Genomic DNA, 20,161 nt, shown 5'->3' on the forward strand with positions numbered 1-20,161 from the left:
CTGTAAAAGTGAACCTGGATGACTGGTTTAGACTAGGACTTAACTTGTGGATGATTGAAGTCATCTCAGAAAACAGCTTCCTTGGGTTACTTTAGGACTTGTACTCCAGCCTCATGAACTCTGAGTTGATTTGGAGGCAGCAGCTCTTCTGCTTCACTAACACACAAAACGGATATAGAGAAATGTTGTAGCTTAGCTCACAAGTGTAGTTTTGAGGTGAAACTCCCGCTCGCCCAACTTGCCATTCATGATTATTATCACAGAATAATCTTGCAGCGTAGGAACTCAGCTTCTTTTGGACTAACCTTGACCAGATGATGTGCGTCAGCCTGCACCGAGTGTGTTCCTCACCACTAATTCAGACCAAAAGACCAAACTAGAGCTGGAGCGAGCTCCCTTCTTCCGCTTCCCCCAAAATAGCGTGGACATCGGATACCGAATATTGAAAATTTTGCATTAAAGATCCGCTTTCTTGCATCAAACTACTTGTTAATTAATATAGACATGGCTCTCATCGGAGCTTACGGTAGGATTTTGCAGCAGTGTTGGCTACTTGATATTTGCTGGTTTACATGAGATAACTCGGTAGTTCTTAACCTGTTTCTGAGTGGGTAGGATTAATAATACCGAAAAATATTACTCATTAGCAGGCAGTACCCACAACAGAGTGTTCAGCAGAATGGATGGAGGGAATCCTTGGAGTTTGAGTGTTCTTCCTCCCAGGAAAGACAGAAATGCATCGTCAGGAGAAAATTGCAATTTGCTTACGTTGTTAATGCCCATTCTGCTCCTCTTCTGACGAATAAGTGAATGGCTTCAGTCCCTCAGGACCTTCGTTCCACCAGCACTGAGAGGATGCAAATTAATGGATAATTAAAACCTAAGCAAAATCACTTTGCATCTTACGTGGCATCCTGTTTTCTTTCCAGTAAAAGGTTGAATATATTAAAGACAGCGGGCTACATCTGGCTGCTTTCCATCCATCTATCAGATTGTACTTAAACCCCCTGAAAAGATTTATGTAGTGGAGCATTCACAGACAACCCCAATACAAAGACTGACCCTCATAAATATGAAATCATCATTATTCAGAGTGATCTGTAAAGCATATTGCAGCTGGAAACAATTACATCACTGCTCTCTTTTTGCCCCTGAACTTTGGAAACAGGTTGCTGCTGTGAATAAATACGATCCTCCTCCAGAAGTTGTTGCTGCGGAAGATCATATGGCTCAGGTGATGTATAGCGTGCTGCAGCCCCACCGAATTTTTGACAGGTAAACCTACCTCCACTTCACATCACCCCCTGAGGGTGGCACTCGAGTAAAGCAGAACACGCTGTCACATTTCGAGGGATGTTTTTCTGCCCCTCTCCCACCTCTGAATTAATCTAACGAAGAAGAGACGTTCCGTAATATTCCGGTAGCAGTCTGGAAATTAGGCAAATCGTATTTGGTTGAAATTGATTACGGAATGAAGTGAGTCATTCACCTCTGCAGTCTGAGACAGATTGGCCACAGCTCCATTTCTTTGCAACAAGCTGTTGAAACAGATGGCCATTTGCACCATAAACGAAAGACGCAACATTTCTATCAATACCCAAAGGCAATTTCTAAAAATCTCTAGAGGGAGAAGAGAGCTGTAAAAAGTATCATCTCCCTCTTCTGCTCACTGCTTCTCTTCACACTATTGGCATCCCATTGTGAAGCAAATGACTTTATTTTGTGGCTTTAGGGCACATTTTATATTCATAAAATGAAATTTTCAAGTTTGTACTTCAGGAAGTCCAGCTACTACCTTTGGGAGGCGATGATGCTGACTGCCACGCAAAGCACAAAAGGGAGAGGCAAACCAATGTTCTTTTTCCAACATTTCCATGCCAAGTGACTTCTCTCAGTCTCATTTCTCATCTAGAAAATGGAAATATTCGTACTTTGCTGCTCTGCAGATGTGTTAAGATATTTGCTTGATGAATGCTTGGAAAATGCATTGACGTACTCTGATGGATGATGCTCTGAAATATGCATGATTTATTATTGTATTTGCTATGGTGGGCACTGCGATCAACTTTTGTGCCCCACACCCTGCTTTAACACCATTTTGAACATCTGAATTCATAATGAGTAACCTGATTTAAGAGCCATGATTTAGTAACTCTGAAATTCGTGTTTTTAGAATATCTTTATTGCGAGTCTTGTGTTTTCCGGGATTGTTGACGGAAGGCAGGAACCAGGAGTGATGATAGCTCTGAGAATTCTTAGCAATTCTTATTTACTGCGTTGCAGGCTTGGAGATTTCTTTAAAAGAAGTAAAATAAAAAAGCACAATAGTTTTACCTAAAGGCATGGATTTCTTCCAATGCAGACACAGGCTCTGTTTAAATATTTGTTTATTGGATTGTGTATGTGTATCTCCATTGCTGGAAAGAAACAATTCTGTCTTGTGTCAGAGGTATCGTGTACACAAACATATAAACACGCAGACCAGCATTTATGGTACTGACCAAAATTGTTAATGATGCTTTGAATGTTTGCCTGTGCTCAGCTGGAAAGCACACAACACAGTCATTAATGAAATCTTGCTAATGATGATGTGTTCTAGTCTTCTCCACTATAAAATGCTTATTGGGACCAGACTGGTATAGTTCATTTGCATCTCGTTAGATGAGATTATAGTTAATTCTGGTTTAGTAATATCTCTATTAAAAATAAAACCTGAAAACAAAGGAAAAAGTTACATTGCAGCATCCTCTGCAGTTAGAAAACATTAAGTTTTTTATGCCATTCCCTCTCTCTGTGTAGCTTGTGGTTCTATCTTTAATTACACAGTAACACACCACTGAACAATATTATGTGTATTTTTCCCCTACTATAAAAGCACATGACATTTAAAAAGGTGGCTTGATCATAGTGATAACTGAAATCGAATAACAAGGCTCTTCAGTCTGTTGGGCAAGTACATGATGGGACCTGGTATCCAGCTATTGAGGATAAATTCATGCAGAGAAGAAATAGAGCATGATTATTTTTAACAATGAAGGTAATTAACCATTGGAACATTTTACCAAGGATTCTCCACAACTGGAACTTTTTTAATTAAAATACACTCTAACAGAACCTCAGATATCGGACTTGAAACAAGAACTAACTCGGAGAAATCCTGTTGCCAATGTGTTGAGGGGAGTCTGAGTAGGTGATCCCAGTAGATGACCTTGAAATCTATTAATCTTGCACGAAGTGTATTTCTGTACTCACAGAGATAAAGTTGAAAGATCCACATTAAATGAGCCAAGAACTCTTTCCAAGATGCTGCTCAGAAGTCGTAGGAAACCCAAAATTTTTGGTTTATCTTTCTGAGAACCAGTAAGTGGTGATGTAATGAAAAATAGTACTATGGAAATGTTCTTCATATCCTTCTGATGAAATAATAAATCCAAGGAATTTGAGGGTACGAGGAGTTTGAGCAATGAAAACTTAGTTAAGGGAATTTGAATTCTGAATACAATCATGTAAAGTAGTGATATGTTGTACCATTACTGGATATAACACTTCCTTGTAAAAGAAAAGATTCTGGAGGAATTCTATCATTTGCAAGTGTGTAACAGGTTCCATTCATGGAGAAGGAATATATTAAAACCATGTTGAAGATAAGGGCTCTCCCTTCACAGACCTGCCTTGACGTCGTTATTCGCAAAGGGCACGGCCTTGAGCAAGAGTTTGAACCTTTTTGCTACATCTTGATCAATTTTGAATCACTAAGCATGTTTCCTGCAATTCCCATCTTTGAGATGGTTCATTTATAATATGATGGTTGTAGTATCCACAACTGTCACTAACACCTCCTGGGATTGTGTTGTCTTAAATTGGTGTTTTCCTTACCACAAATGTCAGAAAAGGGAAAGACGATCTGAACAGCTCAAATAATCAAGAGAGGAGGAAGGTATTTCTTGAATTGAACACGTCACCGATTCAGATAACAATTTTTTAAATGTATTTTTACCTTCCTCAGTATTTTTAATGTCCTGTGCTAATAAGCTTATTGTGCCAATGCTGTCCGATGTTTTATAATTGTCACCGGTTAAATCTCCCAAGGTTCTATGGCTGTCTTGCTTTAAAGTAGCTGAGTGGATGGAACACTGAGCCAGGATCTGGGTTCATTTCACAGCTTAGTGACTGCACATATGTACGGACTCAAGCCAGTTTCTTAATTTATTAGGTGTATCTGTTATTTCTTCTGTGAGAATAGTACTCCATAGGAGAATTAGACTGAATTGCATTATTATCTTAGTGCTTCTGAAGCATCAAGTCCCATTATATACGTATAATCTGATAGAAAATAGAGCTGGTTTGCTGCACTTAAGCTAGGAGTAAAGCCATTATTTTGAAATCTTTTTCCTCCGTGCTTGTGTTGGATGGTTATCATTGCTTCTTATGGAACTAGAGAAAAGCTAAAATAAATATACTCTGTTTTCAGGAATTTGCATCTACGTATTTAAAATCACATTAAATGGAAGCTTAACACACATTGATGGTTTCTTTCCACTTTAAAATTTAAATTTAAAGCTATTCGTTAGGTAAAAATAAGTGGATTTATTTCGGCTGTTTCTGGCATATTACCAAGTGGCTTAATCTTAAGATCTAGCTGAGATTTAGAAAGGAGAGTCCCAAGTTGCATTCCATTTGTAGCTGTATCAATAAATTGCTGGACCCTCCAAAGTGCAGAAATGCTATTCGTTCTAATATTTACAGCTGGAAGTGGAAATGTGGGGATCTCACCATCTGTTCAGCATGGAGAAAATGGAAGGCTTTGTATTTTGGCAGCACTTCGGGTTCTTTTATTGTCACGTTATTTGCGTACAGTGGAGTTTCAGGATCTCGGTGTTTTCCATTGTATTGAATTGAAGAGTTCTTTACAAATTTCGACCTTCATCTGTCAAGGCCGTGGAAGTCAGCAAGGTTACATTCAGGAGTGCGTAAAGGTTTGTAGATCGAGTCCAGGTTCACGCCAGGCTTGTTATTCTGATTATTAAAATACTTACCATCCCTACGATAGACTTAGAAAACTCTTAAACAAATCCCAGCAACACCGCGACTGCAGAGGGAGCTTTAAATCACAAAAGATTATAGTAGATGTAACATTATTCCTTTTGCAAAAGAGACCCAGGGGTCTTTAATGTGGCATTTTGTGCTATTTTTATGTTTCGAGCATGTCAAACTGAGCACACGCTTCTCCTGCTTTTCATCTACGCTGTGAACAATGTGAATAGCGTGATAGACAGCTGAGATTAGTTGAAGTGGTGGTAAAGTCTTCGCAGAAGCTTTATAGAAAGTTGCTAAAGATTTCATTTGTAGGTAATGTAATGGCTCCTTATTTTCCTTTCTTGTAGCACTTTACCCAGTCTTGATACACCCTACCCCATGCTGGTATTAGTTGGTCCTCTAGCCTGTGGTAAGAGGGAACTTACTCATAAGATCTGCAGACAGTTCAACAATTTCTTCAGATACGGGTAAGTTCGCTCCATAAATTTAAAGCACACCAAATGATCAAGTCTAGAATTGCTGCTGGTTTGTTTGTTTGTTTCTTTTTAAGAAGTTAAAACTTAAAGACAAGCGATAAATATTCATTGCTATGCATTTCATCTCTTCCCAGGGCTTGATTGCCTGGAGTCATCAAATACTTTCTTAAAAGAAAAGCTGTTTAAATTATCATGTTCTTTTCGAAGGTGAACAGCAAACAAACAAACCAAAATGCATCATTTAGCGCTCCTTTTATTGATCTGTTCTTTCTACGCTCACTAATGCCCCTCAACCCAAGCATCTGGTTCGATACGTATGCATTTCTCTTAATTTTTGTGATGCACCTGCATATAACCACATTAGCGTACCTGTGCAGACTGCACCCAGAAAATAGGGAAGGCGGCGAGTACAATTGCTGGACCAGTTTATTATCCTGTGAGTAGCGTTATCAGAGCAAATGGCACCTTTCAGACTTCGCCACCAGCTGGGAGGACTAATTCTCCCTATCTGAAAAGTCTGAATTATGGTCCTTACCGCCTTGGGCTCCCTGTGTAGTTAATGGAGAGAAACAATCTCTTTCCAAGGGAGGTTCAGCGTTTGTGAATCACGTTCCCTGAGGTATCTACTTATTTTCAGTGCCCAGTAGACACTAAGGCTAAGTTAGATCAGCACTATCCGTTGCCTAAAATTAAGTGATACAAACTCTTCCTCTTGTCCACCCATTCCATTCTTCACGATATTTGGCTTTCCTAAGTCCTATAGCACAAACTATTTGACACTGGTCTCTATTCCCGTTGTATCGTCTGTCCTCTGTTTTATCTTTTTATTTAAATTACACTAAATCATCCATTATTCGTTTTTAACCAGACTTTGGCCATAGTTTCACGTCTCTAGCGTTTGCCACGATAGGACCTCATTCTATATTTTTGCACTCAAATATCGAAGAGGTTGGTTCTAAGAAAGGGACCACAACCATGTGCATATATGAGAATAATTCCTGGGAATTTGTAGCATCCCAGGATGCTCTGCCCATCTTTTGGATGTCTCCTAGCAACCTTCTTCTCTAAAATAATACACCCTGGTGGAGCCCATATGTATTTCTGTCTGCTCTGTACTCAGACTATAACCACTTACTGGATTATATCATTAAACTGGCAAGTTGAAAAGACAGATCTGTGAAGATTATGTGACTTGGAAAAATGACTTCATGGCTTTCTTTAAAACAACTACTGTGTTTTGAAAGACGAGATTGGAAATCGCAGACTAATTGAATGCCAATTGGCACTGTGCGGGGGTTTTTAAGAGCATTGTTTTGATACTGTGTGGTTTATTTCCTAAAAGCCTTACGCATGAGAGGAAAAAAAAGGGAGAGAGACAGAATCTTAACAGAGCAGAAAATTGCAACCATAAAGCAAAGTTGTATTTTAATTATTCAGTGGAGATTTAAGCAATTTTATGGGTTACACTTTTAAATTTCCAACATTCCACTCATTAAAAATGTATTTCATGCGAGAAACCCCGGCAGTTTGAATGTAAACACGGCCTTGCAATTAGAAAGGGTTGTAACGTTTGAAAGTGTTTCAAAAAATAAAGTGAAATTGGACCCTCAAACCATCTGGCTATTACTCAGGAATGACCTTTAAAGCTGGATACGTTCGTTATATCTTAAAGAAAATCAGGCCTTTGAAGTGAAATTTTGTGGAGTCCATGCATAGCACAATGTTCTCATTTGCTTGGTACCCGCCAATGCCATGATGGTTAAGATACATCAAGCTCTGCATTATAGACTAAACTTCTTAATGGTTTATAACTCAGCTACCTTGAATAAAAGAACAGAAATGGCCTGGTAGGCAGCATATTTTTATTGCCATGTTTTCCAGGACAATGCAGCAGAAATCAAGGAGTTAAAACATTGATGTGAATCAGTGCCCAAGCTCCACATTGCACTTTTGTGCCTGTTATCCTGCAATGGAAAAATTAAAAACAAAACCAAAGCATAAACCGGTAGCAAAATATAATTTCCTAAGATAGAACATGAGTCGCTGTGTATGTTAATGTAAAATTGCTAGATGCGCTGACTTAGCTGGGTTTTTTGGTTTTGTTTGGGGTTTTTTTTAGTTTTTCATCCTGGTCGTAAGCTCATGTATCTGAGGTTTATCCTGTTGTCCTTATGTGCTGGCAGGCAATTATTTTGCCTGCCTTCTATCCCACTTATCTCCCTAGATTCAGGATTGTTTTTCCCCTTACTATTTGGAGTCTATTTAAAGATCACACAGAATCACAGAATGGACGGGGTTGGAAAAGACCTCAGAGATCATCCAGTCCAACCCTTGGTCCAACTCCAGTCCATTGACCAGATCATGGCACTAAGTGCCATGGCCAATCTCAGTTTCAAAACCTCCAGGGCCGGTGAGTCCAGCACCTCCCTGGGCAGCCATTCCAATGCTGACCACTCTCTCTGCACAGAATTGCTTTCTAATCTCCAGCCTCAATTTCCCCTGGCGGAGTTGAAGCCCATGCCCCCTTGTCCTATTGCTGACTGCCTGGGAGAAGAGCCCAATCCCCCCTGGCTAGAACTGCCCTTCAGGTCGTTCTAGAGAGCGCTGAGCTCACCTCTAAGCCTCCTCTGCTCCAGACTGAACAAGCCCAGCTCCCTCAGCCTCTCCCCATAGGGCTTGTGTTCCAGTCCCTTCCCCAGTCTTGTTGCTCTTCTCTGGACCCGCTCCAGCACTTCAATCTCTTTCCTGAGCTGAGGGGCCCAGAACTGAACACAATACTCCAGGTGTGGCCTCCCCAATGCAGAGCACAGGGGAAGGATCACTGCCCTTGTCCTGCTGACCACGCTATTCCTGATACAGGACAGGATACCATTGGTCTTTATTGATCCTTATAGCTTTTTCTTAACCTCACAGTTCAGCCTAACTCCTAGCCTCCTTTTCCATATTTAGGATTCTATTTTATATCATCCACAAACTGACATAACTGGAAAAAAAAATGGCTCCATCATTTCTCTATTCCAGGGTTCTGTGACAGCTTCAGTTCAGGCTGTCCTGGGCTGGGAGATTTACAGCCAAAATGTAATGTTACATTTAAACTGTTTTTATTTTTTTTTTTTTGTATTTATGTGTTAATCTTTCAAATATGTGGCATTAGCGGTATGATTTGCGCCTCTTTATCTTTCTCATATTTCTTCTCTTCTTAAAAATAAAATGATTTGTAGTATTCCCCCTTTCCCCTCCTCCTATTCCGGAGCTGCTTCTATGATTGAAAACAGGTTATTTCTTTATTATACCATATATCTTCCAGTCCCTGTCACACTACCAGGGCAGCTTATTTTGGTGAAGACAACAGACTTGACTACTATTTCATTTCTCAAGAAGCATTTGACAAAATGGTGAACACAGTAAGTACCTGACTAGTATCCTACTAGGCCTATTTTCTACACCTAAACTGAAATTTTCTATCCAAGTCTGATTTTTTAAATAGTTTTATATTATCTTTTGGCTGTGTGTGCATGCTTATTCACTCACAGTTATATGGCTTAAGTTCATGGACAGAAACCACAAATTCGTTGTGTATTTGTGCTCTCCTTTCTTCTGTATGAATGCACAGAAACCATTAAATGGGCATAATGCTCAGTAGGAGTCTTTAAACAGTAGTCTAATGTAGAAATAAACTTATTTCCACATGCAAATATAATGTGTGTGTGCAGGAAATAAGAACTCCTGAAATAGCCACCATATTTTTAATCTTCTTTGGTTTTTTTCCCAATTCTTCCAGCAACCCTGCAGGGAATTCAGTCTTTTATGTGTTTAGCAAACTCACCCTCGAGGTGTTGCGTTTCTCTCTTACGGCAATGTGCCTCCAGCTACTGTTTCCAATGCCTTTTGCCGTCTGCCATAAAACTTTGGCTTGAAAAAACACAACAGAGCTCATTATTTGCACAGATACAAACAGGGGAGCCAACACAGTCTTAAGCAACTGAGCTGGTCCTTAATGAGTAGTTGTTTAATTTTAAAAGAATATAATCTACTCACATCTCTCTAGAAATACTACTGGGAAGCAGAGTTTCAGTTGTCAGATTTTAAATTTGAAATTTCTTGGCCAATTATACATTCTCCTTACAGATTTGTTTCTGTCCTCTCTTTATTTGGCATCTTCTATTTTCTATGGCGTGGCCATATGGTTTGATGTAATGTCAACAGAAGGGTGCCCCTTGCTTTAGATCTTGCTTTCTCTACGCTATGAACGAATTACCAGTGAAAGCTGGAAGCTGTCAGCAGCTTGTTTTCAAGACACCGGTGTTTTATTATCCACGAACAACATACAAGCCCATACCTGGCAGGACTACGTGCTCTTCTCTGCAAATCTTGTGCTCCCATTGCCCTCATTACCATTGATGATTTAGGTGTGGAGAAAGCAAGGAAGACCAGACTCATTATGCTCCTTTAATGAAATTGTTTCCCTTAAAATATTTCCTTTGTCATTTTACTTGCTGTTTTGAATTTCAGGGGAAGTTTATAGCAACCTATAAGTACAGCGGCTATTACTACGGACTTGGAAGAGACACGGTAGAATCGATTGCCAGAGAAGGTCTTGCAACCTGTGTGCACTTAGAGATAGAGGTAAGGATCACTTATTGCTGATTATTTTTGAATGACTCATTCTGCAAGAACTCCGTGGAGGAATTCATGCAGTTTGACTAAGGTTTGTTTCAGCTACCTACATATTATAATATAACTACCGATATAACCATATTAATAGAATATATTCTAATATAACCACTTAGTGACGCAAGAAGCATCCTATGGCTTTCTGTCCAGCTGCTGATGCGCTTGAACTAGTTGTGTGGGCTTCATTACAGTCTCTGCAGATATAGTTTTTGGTCAGATGAACTGTATTTTTAACTTCAGTTCCATATCAATGTCTATATGGGCACCATTCCCTTTGTAGACACCCACATTAAGTCAGAGGGATCCTGCTGCTGGCTTTTTAAAATTTCCTAGCCTGTTTTTTCAAAATTCAGCAGCCTCATCTCCCCACCACATCACCAGTATTTTCCATCATAGTATTGTTGAGGGTTTTGATTGCGGGGTGACAATAAAACCCTGGCAGATGTATTGTTAACCTCCTCTCCCCCCTCTTCCCACTTTTGGCCTCCCCCTCTCCCCGATTCCCACTCAGGACAGGTGATCGGGAGGGAAAGAAGGGCAGAGAAAAGAGAGTTGGAAGCATTAAAAATGTTTTACTAATGCTACTAATAAGAATAGAGAAAATAATACAAAATATACAAAACCAATCTTGAAAGTCTCAGCAACTGCTGGGCCGGCACCCGAAGTCCCGGACTGGACTGTGCAGCCACCCGGAGCTGGATTCAGTCTGTCACTGGGCCTCAGTTTGCAGGGACGACTCGCAAGGTCCTCTCCTAATGTTGGCCATAGGGAAAAGGGAAAAAAGGGACGAGATCCTCATGATCTCCCACTTTTATATAAAGTATTCATGTGAATGGGATGTTATACTCCGTTGGTCAGTTTCTTGGTCACCTGTTTCTCGTTGCCCCTCTTGTGAGATGTGAATCTGTCCTTATCAATAACCTCACATTCCATTGCTGTGTTGACCAAAACGTGTATCTGGTTCTCCAGGAAAATGCAGCTAATATGAAGCTTTACCTGACAGGCAAATTCACTAAAAGAGAAACCTGTTTTTTAACAAAACCAGGACATTCCACCCCTTATAATATGCCATTCACAGAATACTTAAACCTTATAAATACAATCAAATTAATCACTACTACGATATATATATACATATGTACATATATACACAGGAGTAATTCATCTTAATCAGTGGACCATCCTTTGAAAAACTTCATTAAGTTAATTTTGTCACAACAGTGTCCCAGGGCAGGAAAAATGGTACATCAAGTGCATCTCATGACCACTGTTTGTGGCCATGACCACAAAACCAGGACAAGTATCCATGGCTTTTTCCACCCCTCTGAAGCTTATAGTGGGATTTATCTAGAGCTGCACACCTACTGATCACCTCTAAAAAAATGCCATAATTTCCTTTGGAAGGCCTGAGGCAACATTTTGGGCAGAACTGTTAGAAGATGCGATCTCTTTGAGGGATTACTTTACCCTCTCTGAATTTCGTCAGGTGCACATGCACAGATGGTGGATCTCAGAAGTCACGCTGCGTTAAGCAAATAGGTCACAAAGTGTCAAAACCTACCTGCTGGAATCCCCAAATAATAACTTCTTAGCTAGTTTTCTCATTATTTACTTCTCATTATCTTAGATCAAGACTTACTAACTAGGGGTTAAGGTGACTAAAAGGAAAGACATGCTGCATTTCCTTCCAAATGCTTTCTAAAAATAAGCTTCATCTATATGAGAGAATCTATAGAATGCCCAGAATGTGATATTGAGTGTTTCTAGGTTTCACTCTGTAGGGTTCAGCTCTACCTCTGGGCAATTATTACAAATTAACAGACACTGCTACTCTCCATGATATATGGGGAAAAAGATATACATAGAGATAAAAAATACATAGGAAACTGTAGCGCTAACATAGGATCCTGAGTTGTACATCCAGAATTAGGGATTAGGAAAACTTGGCAAAAATGAATACTAAATTTAATTAGTTCTAGGATGATAATTTTGTTTGTGAAACTGATGATCAAAAAACTGGTTTTCGGTTAAGAACCTTAGTGCTCATAAGGAGCGATAAGGCCCAAATAAATCTGTACATGTTTACTGGCTTGCATTTAAATGTGCAAATAACAGAAGAGCAGCATCTCGATACTAAAACATTAGTAGCTCGTCGCTCAAGTGGTTCGCAGTTTAATGCTGCAGTTCTGCTCTTAAGTGCCTGTTACTTGACTGATGTTAAACAGCAAATTAATAACTTAATCTCTGCGTAATTCTCTTTCCTCTTCTTCCTCAGTCTTGTCAGAACCGTGCCTCACCCTCAGTCTCCACTGATTGCAATAGGCATTGAGTGTTTGTTGTCTTGCCAGACAGACCCTAAATTTACAAGGCAAGCAAAAATAGGAGAAGATAAAATATGATGGAATGGGGTACCTTTTAAAGCTGTCAGTTCTTCAGAAGGTAGATGCGTTATCAAATAATTTAAGAGAAAGAAATTAATGGAACGGCATGTTTATTCATATGGAGGTTAACCCAGCGACACAGGCAATGACCATAACTTTGACTGGGTATTAGCAAAGCTACTGTCATGGACAGAGAGCAAAGAAACTCCTTCGTCACTGAAGTTTCAAGATCACGTAGTAATTATGCGTAGCCTTGCATCACTGTGGGCTCTGCTAGCAGATGAGAAACAATAACGCTGAGTTATGTATCTGAATAGAAGTTATCCAAGTCCATTATCTACTGCAAGGCTCATAACAAAAGTGATTTAGCACTATTAAAAGAGATTTTAATTACGGACTGTGGGCCAAGACTAAAAATTTAAAGCCGTTCATTCACTTTAATCTGGGGTGTATCTTTCACTGATAAAGGACACTGACAGAAATTTTAAAAGTTATATCTTGCTGAGATTACACTTTCAGCTGGAGAAGCTGCTGTGATGCTGACACACAGTTCTGTGTTGCAGTAAGAAGTTTGCAGCGCTTTCCCTCTGCTTTCATAGCCTGCAGAGCACGTTCCAACCAAGGGTGTAGAAGCAGAGGAGCTAATATGTCTCATTATGCCTCCAAAATTATAAGTACACCTTGCCTCCTGCCAAAGACCACTCTCTATTGCATTTGTTGCTGGGAAGGCAAAGGAAGCAGGATATACCAGATGATCCCAATCCCTAACATTCTGTGATTTTGTAATATACCAGTCACATCTTTTCTATAAACCTATGCTATTAACTGAAGAAACTTAAGTGCTGTGTTAAATGAATGGACATCTTCAACTCAGGTAGTCCTCCGATCTTTCTTGAGCTAATACGCAAATTTAGGAAACTCAAATTTCAGTCTTTGTTTTGATTTTCCAAATATCTCTGCTTTCAAACTGTCAACTTGTGTATTTTCCCATTCTTTCTTTTAAGGTCATTTTCTTATACTTTCGTATTAGACCTTCTCACTGTCTACAGCCACCTGAAAGGAGGTTGCAGTGTGGAGAGTGTTGGTCTCTTCTCCCAAGCAGCAAGTGATAGGACAAGAGGAAACAGCCTCAAGTTGCACCAGGGGAGGTTTAGATTGGATATTGGGAAAAAATTATTCCCAAAAAGGGTTTTTGGGCATTGGCACAGGCTGCCCAGGACAGTGCTGGAGTCACCATCCCTGGAGGGGTTGAATAGATGCAGAGATGAGGTTCTCAGGGACATGGGGCAGTGCCAGAGTTAGGTTATGGTTGGACTCAATGATCCTAAGGGTCTCTTCCAACTGAAATGATTCTATGATTCTGTTATTTCTGTACAACAAATTTCTTGGTCACTCCAGAAACTTTTCATATCTCTTCCTTTTTTCTCCTCCCGACTTACCAGACTATTGATGGGCTGCCTTCCTATTCCTACATAGTTCTGGGCCATATGAATAATTTATGTTATTTCTTGATCAGAAAAATAAGTCATTCATGATGCAGCTTCGGATGAGGAGGGTGTTACAAGGCTGGAGTGTGACTCTGCTTTCTGCTGGTTTTCCAGTCTCTGAATACTTACAGACCTCGCTGAAGGTTGGTGCTCACATAGCTGGATGCAAAGATTCCCATGCCCTAAATTGTCCTCTTTAGTCTTCACCAAAATGAGTAGGTTTTTCCCCAAAATCACTCCCTGACATTTTTAGAATGGATCAAAGTACTGTTCCATCCTTAGAAAACTGCAACCAGGGAAAAAAATCTACCAAGTGTTCAGCCTATTATTGTTTTTTGCATGGTTTTGCTTGTATTTGACTATATTTAAAATTATTCTGGAGAACCCTAGCTTGAAGGATGTGACTGGCAGTTCTGATGAAGTAACAAAGATGCTCAGATTTGACATATTAGTCCCTTTCCGTTCCTACTCACTTTAGTGAAGAAGGTTGTATCAGCCTCGGTGAAAATGAATTAAGCTTCCCTACATCTGCTACAGTGCAATAATGTCCATGGTCTCACCTAACTTGGAGTAATTTGTTCTTCATCACACACTACAATGGTTGTTGGTCTGGTTTTTTTTCTTCCCACAATGATCATTAAACACCCAAAATGGTCATTTTAATAAATACATAATCATATATGTAAAAGTGAAGCCAAGAGTTTACTGTTAGTATGATGCAAATTTTAACTGTAATTTAAGTCGTCATTGGTATAGCTCTAATTATTACAGAAAAAGCAAGAATAATAATGTATTTAGAGTACTTATATTGAAAAAGCAATAATAATAATACAACTAAAATTGTAACACGTTTCTTGGTTTCTATCTGTTCTGCTGGTGTTATGTTCACCCTTTCACTTCTTTGGGTTCCAAGGTGAGTGGTTTCCCTCTGGTGTCGCCATTGCAGGGGGATGTTACAGTGAGTTGTCAACATCTCAGTCCTTTGCTGGGAGGATATTCATATTATTATTAATAGTTCCTTCTTTCTCCTCCCAGGATCTTCTGGGAGTCGTTTCTATATCTTTTTCTAACACATTGCTCTTTCTTCGTTGTCCTGCAGCTCCAGGTTACACCTGAACTCATTATGTACCATGCTCTTCATGTATGTTAGACGCCATTTCTTCTTATTAGCCCTAAAACCAGCTTGGCTCAGCTCCAAGTCTGTGTTTTTATAACTGCCCATTATTATTTTTATAACTGACCATTATTGAGATGTTTACCGTTATGAGGCATCTCGTGTCAAGCCTGAGCCTCACCTCTTATCCTCCCATGCCCATAGTCCTCTACATTGCGTCCTGTGTTTCCACTTCTCAAGGTCTTTGCTCTCATGCCAGCCCTGTATTTATCTAGACTGTGTTATTATGAGTCATAAACATCTCATTCTACCTGCAACAACTGCTTGTTACTGCTGTCTACATAAAACTGTCGTTGTACCTCACAAAGATAAACAAAATTAAAATGATTAGATACAGACAGCTGGTCAAGGAGAGAAATTGCTGTCACAGCTGAACCAAGTAAAACAAAGTTACAGCCAAGTCAAGGAAAGTTCAGACTGAGCAGGATGAGCCTCAGGTCCTGAAGACACAGTATGAATCTTATGGTCTGTTACCAGCAATGACAATATCGTATTACAGGGCTGCTTGGTTACAATATTCTGTTTTATATGCAGATAGAGTGAGAGAGAAAAGATTCTTCTAAGTATGTGATGGTGCGAAGGAGAGCTATCGGAAATTCAGGATTGGTACCTTTACCTACATCAATTAATAAAACTTGAAGTCCTAGCATGCAAGCAGGTCTCCTTTTTCATAGAATCATAGTATAATTTTGGTTGGAAGAAACCCTCAAGATCATTGAGTTCAACCCCTGGCACTGCCCCATGTCCCTGAGAACCTCATGTCCGTCTGTCCAACCCTCCAGGGATGGTGACTCCAGCACTGCCCTGGGCAGCCTGTTCCAATGCCCCACAGCCCTTTGGGGAAGAAATTGTTCCTAATATCCAATCTAAACCTCCCCTGGTGCAACTTGAGACCATTTCCTCTCATCCTATCAGACCTAGTGGAAATTATTAGTTGTTTTGAAGTCCTCAGCTGGCAATTTGTGCCACCCACAGCCGTTGTCCTTGCAGCAGAGTTGATGTCAGGTACATGGAAATATTTCCTAGTGTGCTATACTAGAAGTCTTTCTCAAGATAGCTTATTCCTGATAAAAAATGGTTCAATTTAAGGCAACTGACTGCAGCCTAACAGATGAAGAATGTGCGCATCCAATCTCTGCCGGGGAGTTGTGGTTATACCCAGTTTCAGGAAGGGTAACATCGCTTCAGCAAAATAAATATGCCTCCATCTTGATGAAGTTGTGCGTTTTCACTTAGAAAAATATATCTGCTGAGGAGCAAATGGACAGTTTGTTCAGAGTGAAAAGCTGGGGGCCAAAGCGGTGATACGGATAAGTTGTGCTGTGTGTCAGTATAATAATGTAAGTCACCGATACGCACATTCAGAATAACTTGGTCCACATGGAATAGAAAGGATGGAAAGGAAAGAAAAGGCATTATGGGATATGAGAAGCATGATGCTTTACATCACTGCGGAGTTTGACTAAAAGGATTATTGCAGAAGTGTGTTTAAAATAAGATTATACAACTGTTATAACACTTTCCACATGTAGCTTTAAGGCACTTCACCTTGAACTTGCTTCTTTTCTAAAGTTTAATGCTAGACCTTGAGACCTGTAGATTGGATTCTGGTTTCCAGTAATTCCTGATAAATACAGAATTGTCCTAAACTCAGCTGCAAGCTCAATAGGCACTCAGTATCAGGAATAAAACACTGCCTTTCTCTGCTTTATTTTACAGGGTGTGCGTAGCTTGAAAAATACCTACTTTAAACCCAGATACATCCTGTTAGTACCAACAAACAAAGAAGTATATGAGGGACATCTGCGGAGGAAAGGGTTATTCAGCAGGTCAGAGATTGAAGAGGCAGTGTCCAGAGTAGACATGTACATCAAAACAAGTCAGGATTTTCCAGGATACTTTGATGCAGTGATCAACACAGGTAAGTTAATCTTTCTTAATTATAAACCTGCCTTCTACTGTCACACCAATAGATGGACTGAAACTGCTACGCAAACAAAGCCTCTGGCAGATATTAAACTAAAGATGACAAATGGTTTGATGCTCAGCATAACAGTTTAAACTATGCCTTAATTGATTTTCCCAGTTCATTCTTGTCCCAGGAATCCAAAAGCTCCCAAGATCTGTCAGGACTGAATTACTCTGCTCTGTCCAAGTTGTGCGAACCAACTATTGAACTCAGCAACACATTTGTTAAATATTGTCTTCTATGAGAATATTCAGCTCATCTGTGCTAATTGTCTGTTGGTTTCTGGGCAGAGTTCAGAGGTGCTTTGGATCTAACAGACCTAATTATCTCTGGGCAGAACAGGCTTTTTTCAAGCGTTGAAATGACAGCTGATATGCAGTCTGGCTAAGTCTGACTGTAAAGAAGAGGCGACTGCAAAGCTTCGCCTTGTAGGACTCTTCTGCTTAGTAACCTGCTCAAGTCTCCCAGCCTGAAACAAGAAAAGCGAGGGTGGTAGATATTTCACTAAAACAAATGTTTGCTTCTTGATATTTAGGAACTGAGGATAGCAAGTGGCAGAGAAGAATCCTTTTCTAGTTCATTCTGTGTCTGCCGTTTTGTGGAGATGATTTTTGTGGTTCACCACAGTGATGGTATGACATATTGTATTCGTAGTTCTTTGCAGGGGCACACAGAGCCTACAGTTTTGATATAGCATTAAAGAAATAAAACACAATATACCAGATTGCAGGAGGAGAATATTTAGTTGAGGAAGAAACTGAAATGAATTTCAGATTATTTTCTTGAATGTGCTATTTCTGAAGGTGAAGATTTTTCTCCCAAAGGGGTGAGCTGGATCAGTTAAGAACACATTTCAGTGCCAAACTTCTGTGATTTCTAACTTCATACTGACGAAAGCTTGGTTTTTTTGTTATGTAACCTATCTTTCTGCCATGAAATGCGTATCCCTTTCTGCAGATGAATTGGATGAGGCATTCACGGAGCTGAGCTTCCTCGTAAAGGCGTACCTGGGTTTGGAGCCACCTGTGGTTTCTGATAGCGTTCAAGACCTGAATAGCAGAGCAGGAACAGGTACTGTGTCTGGGGACATGCTACTGCTGCTTTTATCAGTAGAGTATTCCTACTTATTCATTACAAGAACTGACGTTTGTCAGTGATGCAACTTGTGAGACTTGTCTCTGAAACCACCGCCTCCTTCTCTGTAATGAGTCTCCTGGGCTGGTTTCTCCCTGGGATCTGAAACGTTAATGGAGCTCTTCTCAGGTACTTTTGCATCACTATGTGCCCTGAGGTGATAATATGCAGAGAGAGAGTTGCCTGACTCTTCTGAGGATACTTGTGGGCTGAGGATCTCCCATTCATTCCACATGAATCACAAGTGAGATATGTGTGCATACTTGAGAGCTTTGTGCCCATCAAACTTTAAAAAACATATAGACAGAGTTCTTAGGGACATAGTTTAGTGCTAGAGTCAGGTTATGGTTGGACTTGATGATCTTGAGGGTCTCTTTCAAACAGAATGATTCTATGTTGAGCAACAAGTCAATGGTGTGGCACTGGGACCTTACTTTACTCTCTTCCCCAGGACAGGCAGAAGCATGAAGATGTTTATGAAAACCAGGATAGTGAGATGAGAGAAGGCAGCTTATAAATTCACTTTACTTTTGGGGCCACCCCCTTCAGGGTAAACCCAGATGATCAGTAGTGCATTTAACAGAAGCCTTCTAGCCCTTGACTGACTAATGCTGGAGCTCTGGGGTCCTCAGCACAGGACACACATGGACCTGCTGGAGAGGGGCCAGAGGAGCCACAGGAATGATCCGAGGCTGGAACAGCTCTGCTGGGGACAGGCTGAGAGAGCTGGGGTGTTCAGCTGGAAAAGAGAAGCTCTGGGGAGACCTTAGTGCAGCCTTTCCAGAATAAAAGGGGTTGAGAAGAAAGATGTGGCCAAACTTTTGAGCAGGGCCTGTAGTGACAGGACAAGGGGTGATGTTTTTAAACTAAAGGAGGGAGATTCAGGCCGGACATGAGGAAGAAATTGTTGGCCCTGAGAGTGGTGAGAGCCTGGCCCAGGTTGGCCAGAGAGGTGGTGGATGAACCATCCCTGGAGACATCCCAGGCCAGGCTGGACGGGGCTCTGAGCAACCTGAGCTGGTGAAGATGTCCCTGCTCATGGAAGGGGGGGAGCTTCGAAGCTCCTTTCCAACCCAAACTATTCTGTGGTTCTACGATCACTTCCAGCTAATCCGAGTGCATGATGCTGTGAAAATTGGTCATGCCCAACTTACTTCTGCCTACGTATTTCTAGTGTGCTGCTTGCTCTCATTCCTCTGTGCAGACACGTGTCATCTGGATTGGGGAATGGTTCCATCCCGAAACTAACTTAAGAAAAAAACAAAGCACAAAACCAAACCAACTTTCAGATAGATCACTTCCACGATTAAACTCATCATGCAGCTATAAAATTGGCTCAAGGAGGGAGGAGAAGATCTTCGTGGCTGCCTGTGGAGGAAGAAAGGAAGACAACTTTTGTCAGAAGCAGCATAACTAAGATTAATTAGCTTAACATATTGTGAGAACTCAGCTGTAACCCTTGAATTTATTCCAGACAGGGCAGGTTACCAGCTGGGGTGAAAGCAGAATATGATCTCTAAAATACTGGAAAAAAAGAAGTAAGGAAAAGAGTTTATGGTAGTAAGATATTGCACAGCATGGACTAATAAGAAGCTCATATATATGAACTCTTTCCTCTAACTCCAAGAGTCTCCATGGTTTATGGCTGTCTTCGTTAGAGCTTTGCAAAAGGAGGGTTAATGAGTTTCCTTAGTAACACAGAGCCAATATTCATGACCTTCTGTGTGGCTCAGAAGGCTGCAAATAAAAGTATTAATAGCTGAAGGGAGGGCAAAAATGTCTGAAAATGTTAATGAAGGATAGTGTAAAATTCATCAGTTCATCTTTTC

General features: G+C 40.4%; 1 protein-coding gene across 3 annotated transcripts in view; it reads left to right on the forward strand.

The window, feature by feature from the left end:
• Positions 1-20,161, forward strand: part of LRGUK (leucine rich repeats and guanylate kinase domain containing) — a 64,742-nt gene that overhangs the window by 17,388 nt on the left and 27,193 nt on the right. For all 3 annotated transcript variants that reach the window (XR_011737097.1, XR_011737098.1, XM_071803546.1), the window contains exons 10-15: positions 1,169-1,275; positions 5,385-5,504; positions 8,821-8,917; positions 10,026-10,139; positions 16,949-17,150; positions 18,156-18,269. Coding sequence is in view for 1 of the 3 variants with exons in the window: in XM_071803546.1 (XP_071659647.1) it covers positions 1,169-1,275; positions 5,385-5,504; positions 8,821-8,917; positions 10,026-10,139; positions 16,949-17,150; positions 18,156-18,269 (754 nt within the window). In the remaining 2 variants the exon portion in view is untranslated. The remainder of the gene's footprint in view (positions 1-1,168; positions 1,276-5,384; positions 5,505-8,820; positions 8,918-10,025; positions 10,140-16,948; positions 17,151-18,155; positions 18,270-20,161) is intronic.

Source organism: Patagioenas fasciata, chromosome 1, assembly GCF_037038585.1.
Source record: "Patagioenas fasciata isolate bPatFas1 chromosome 1, bPatFas1.hap1, whole genome shotgun sequence".
In the NCBI taxonomy this organism is placed as follows: domain Eukaryota; kingdom Metazoa; phylum Chordata; class Aves; order Columbiformes; family Columbidae; genus Patagioenas; species Patagioenas fasciata.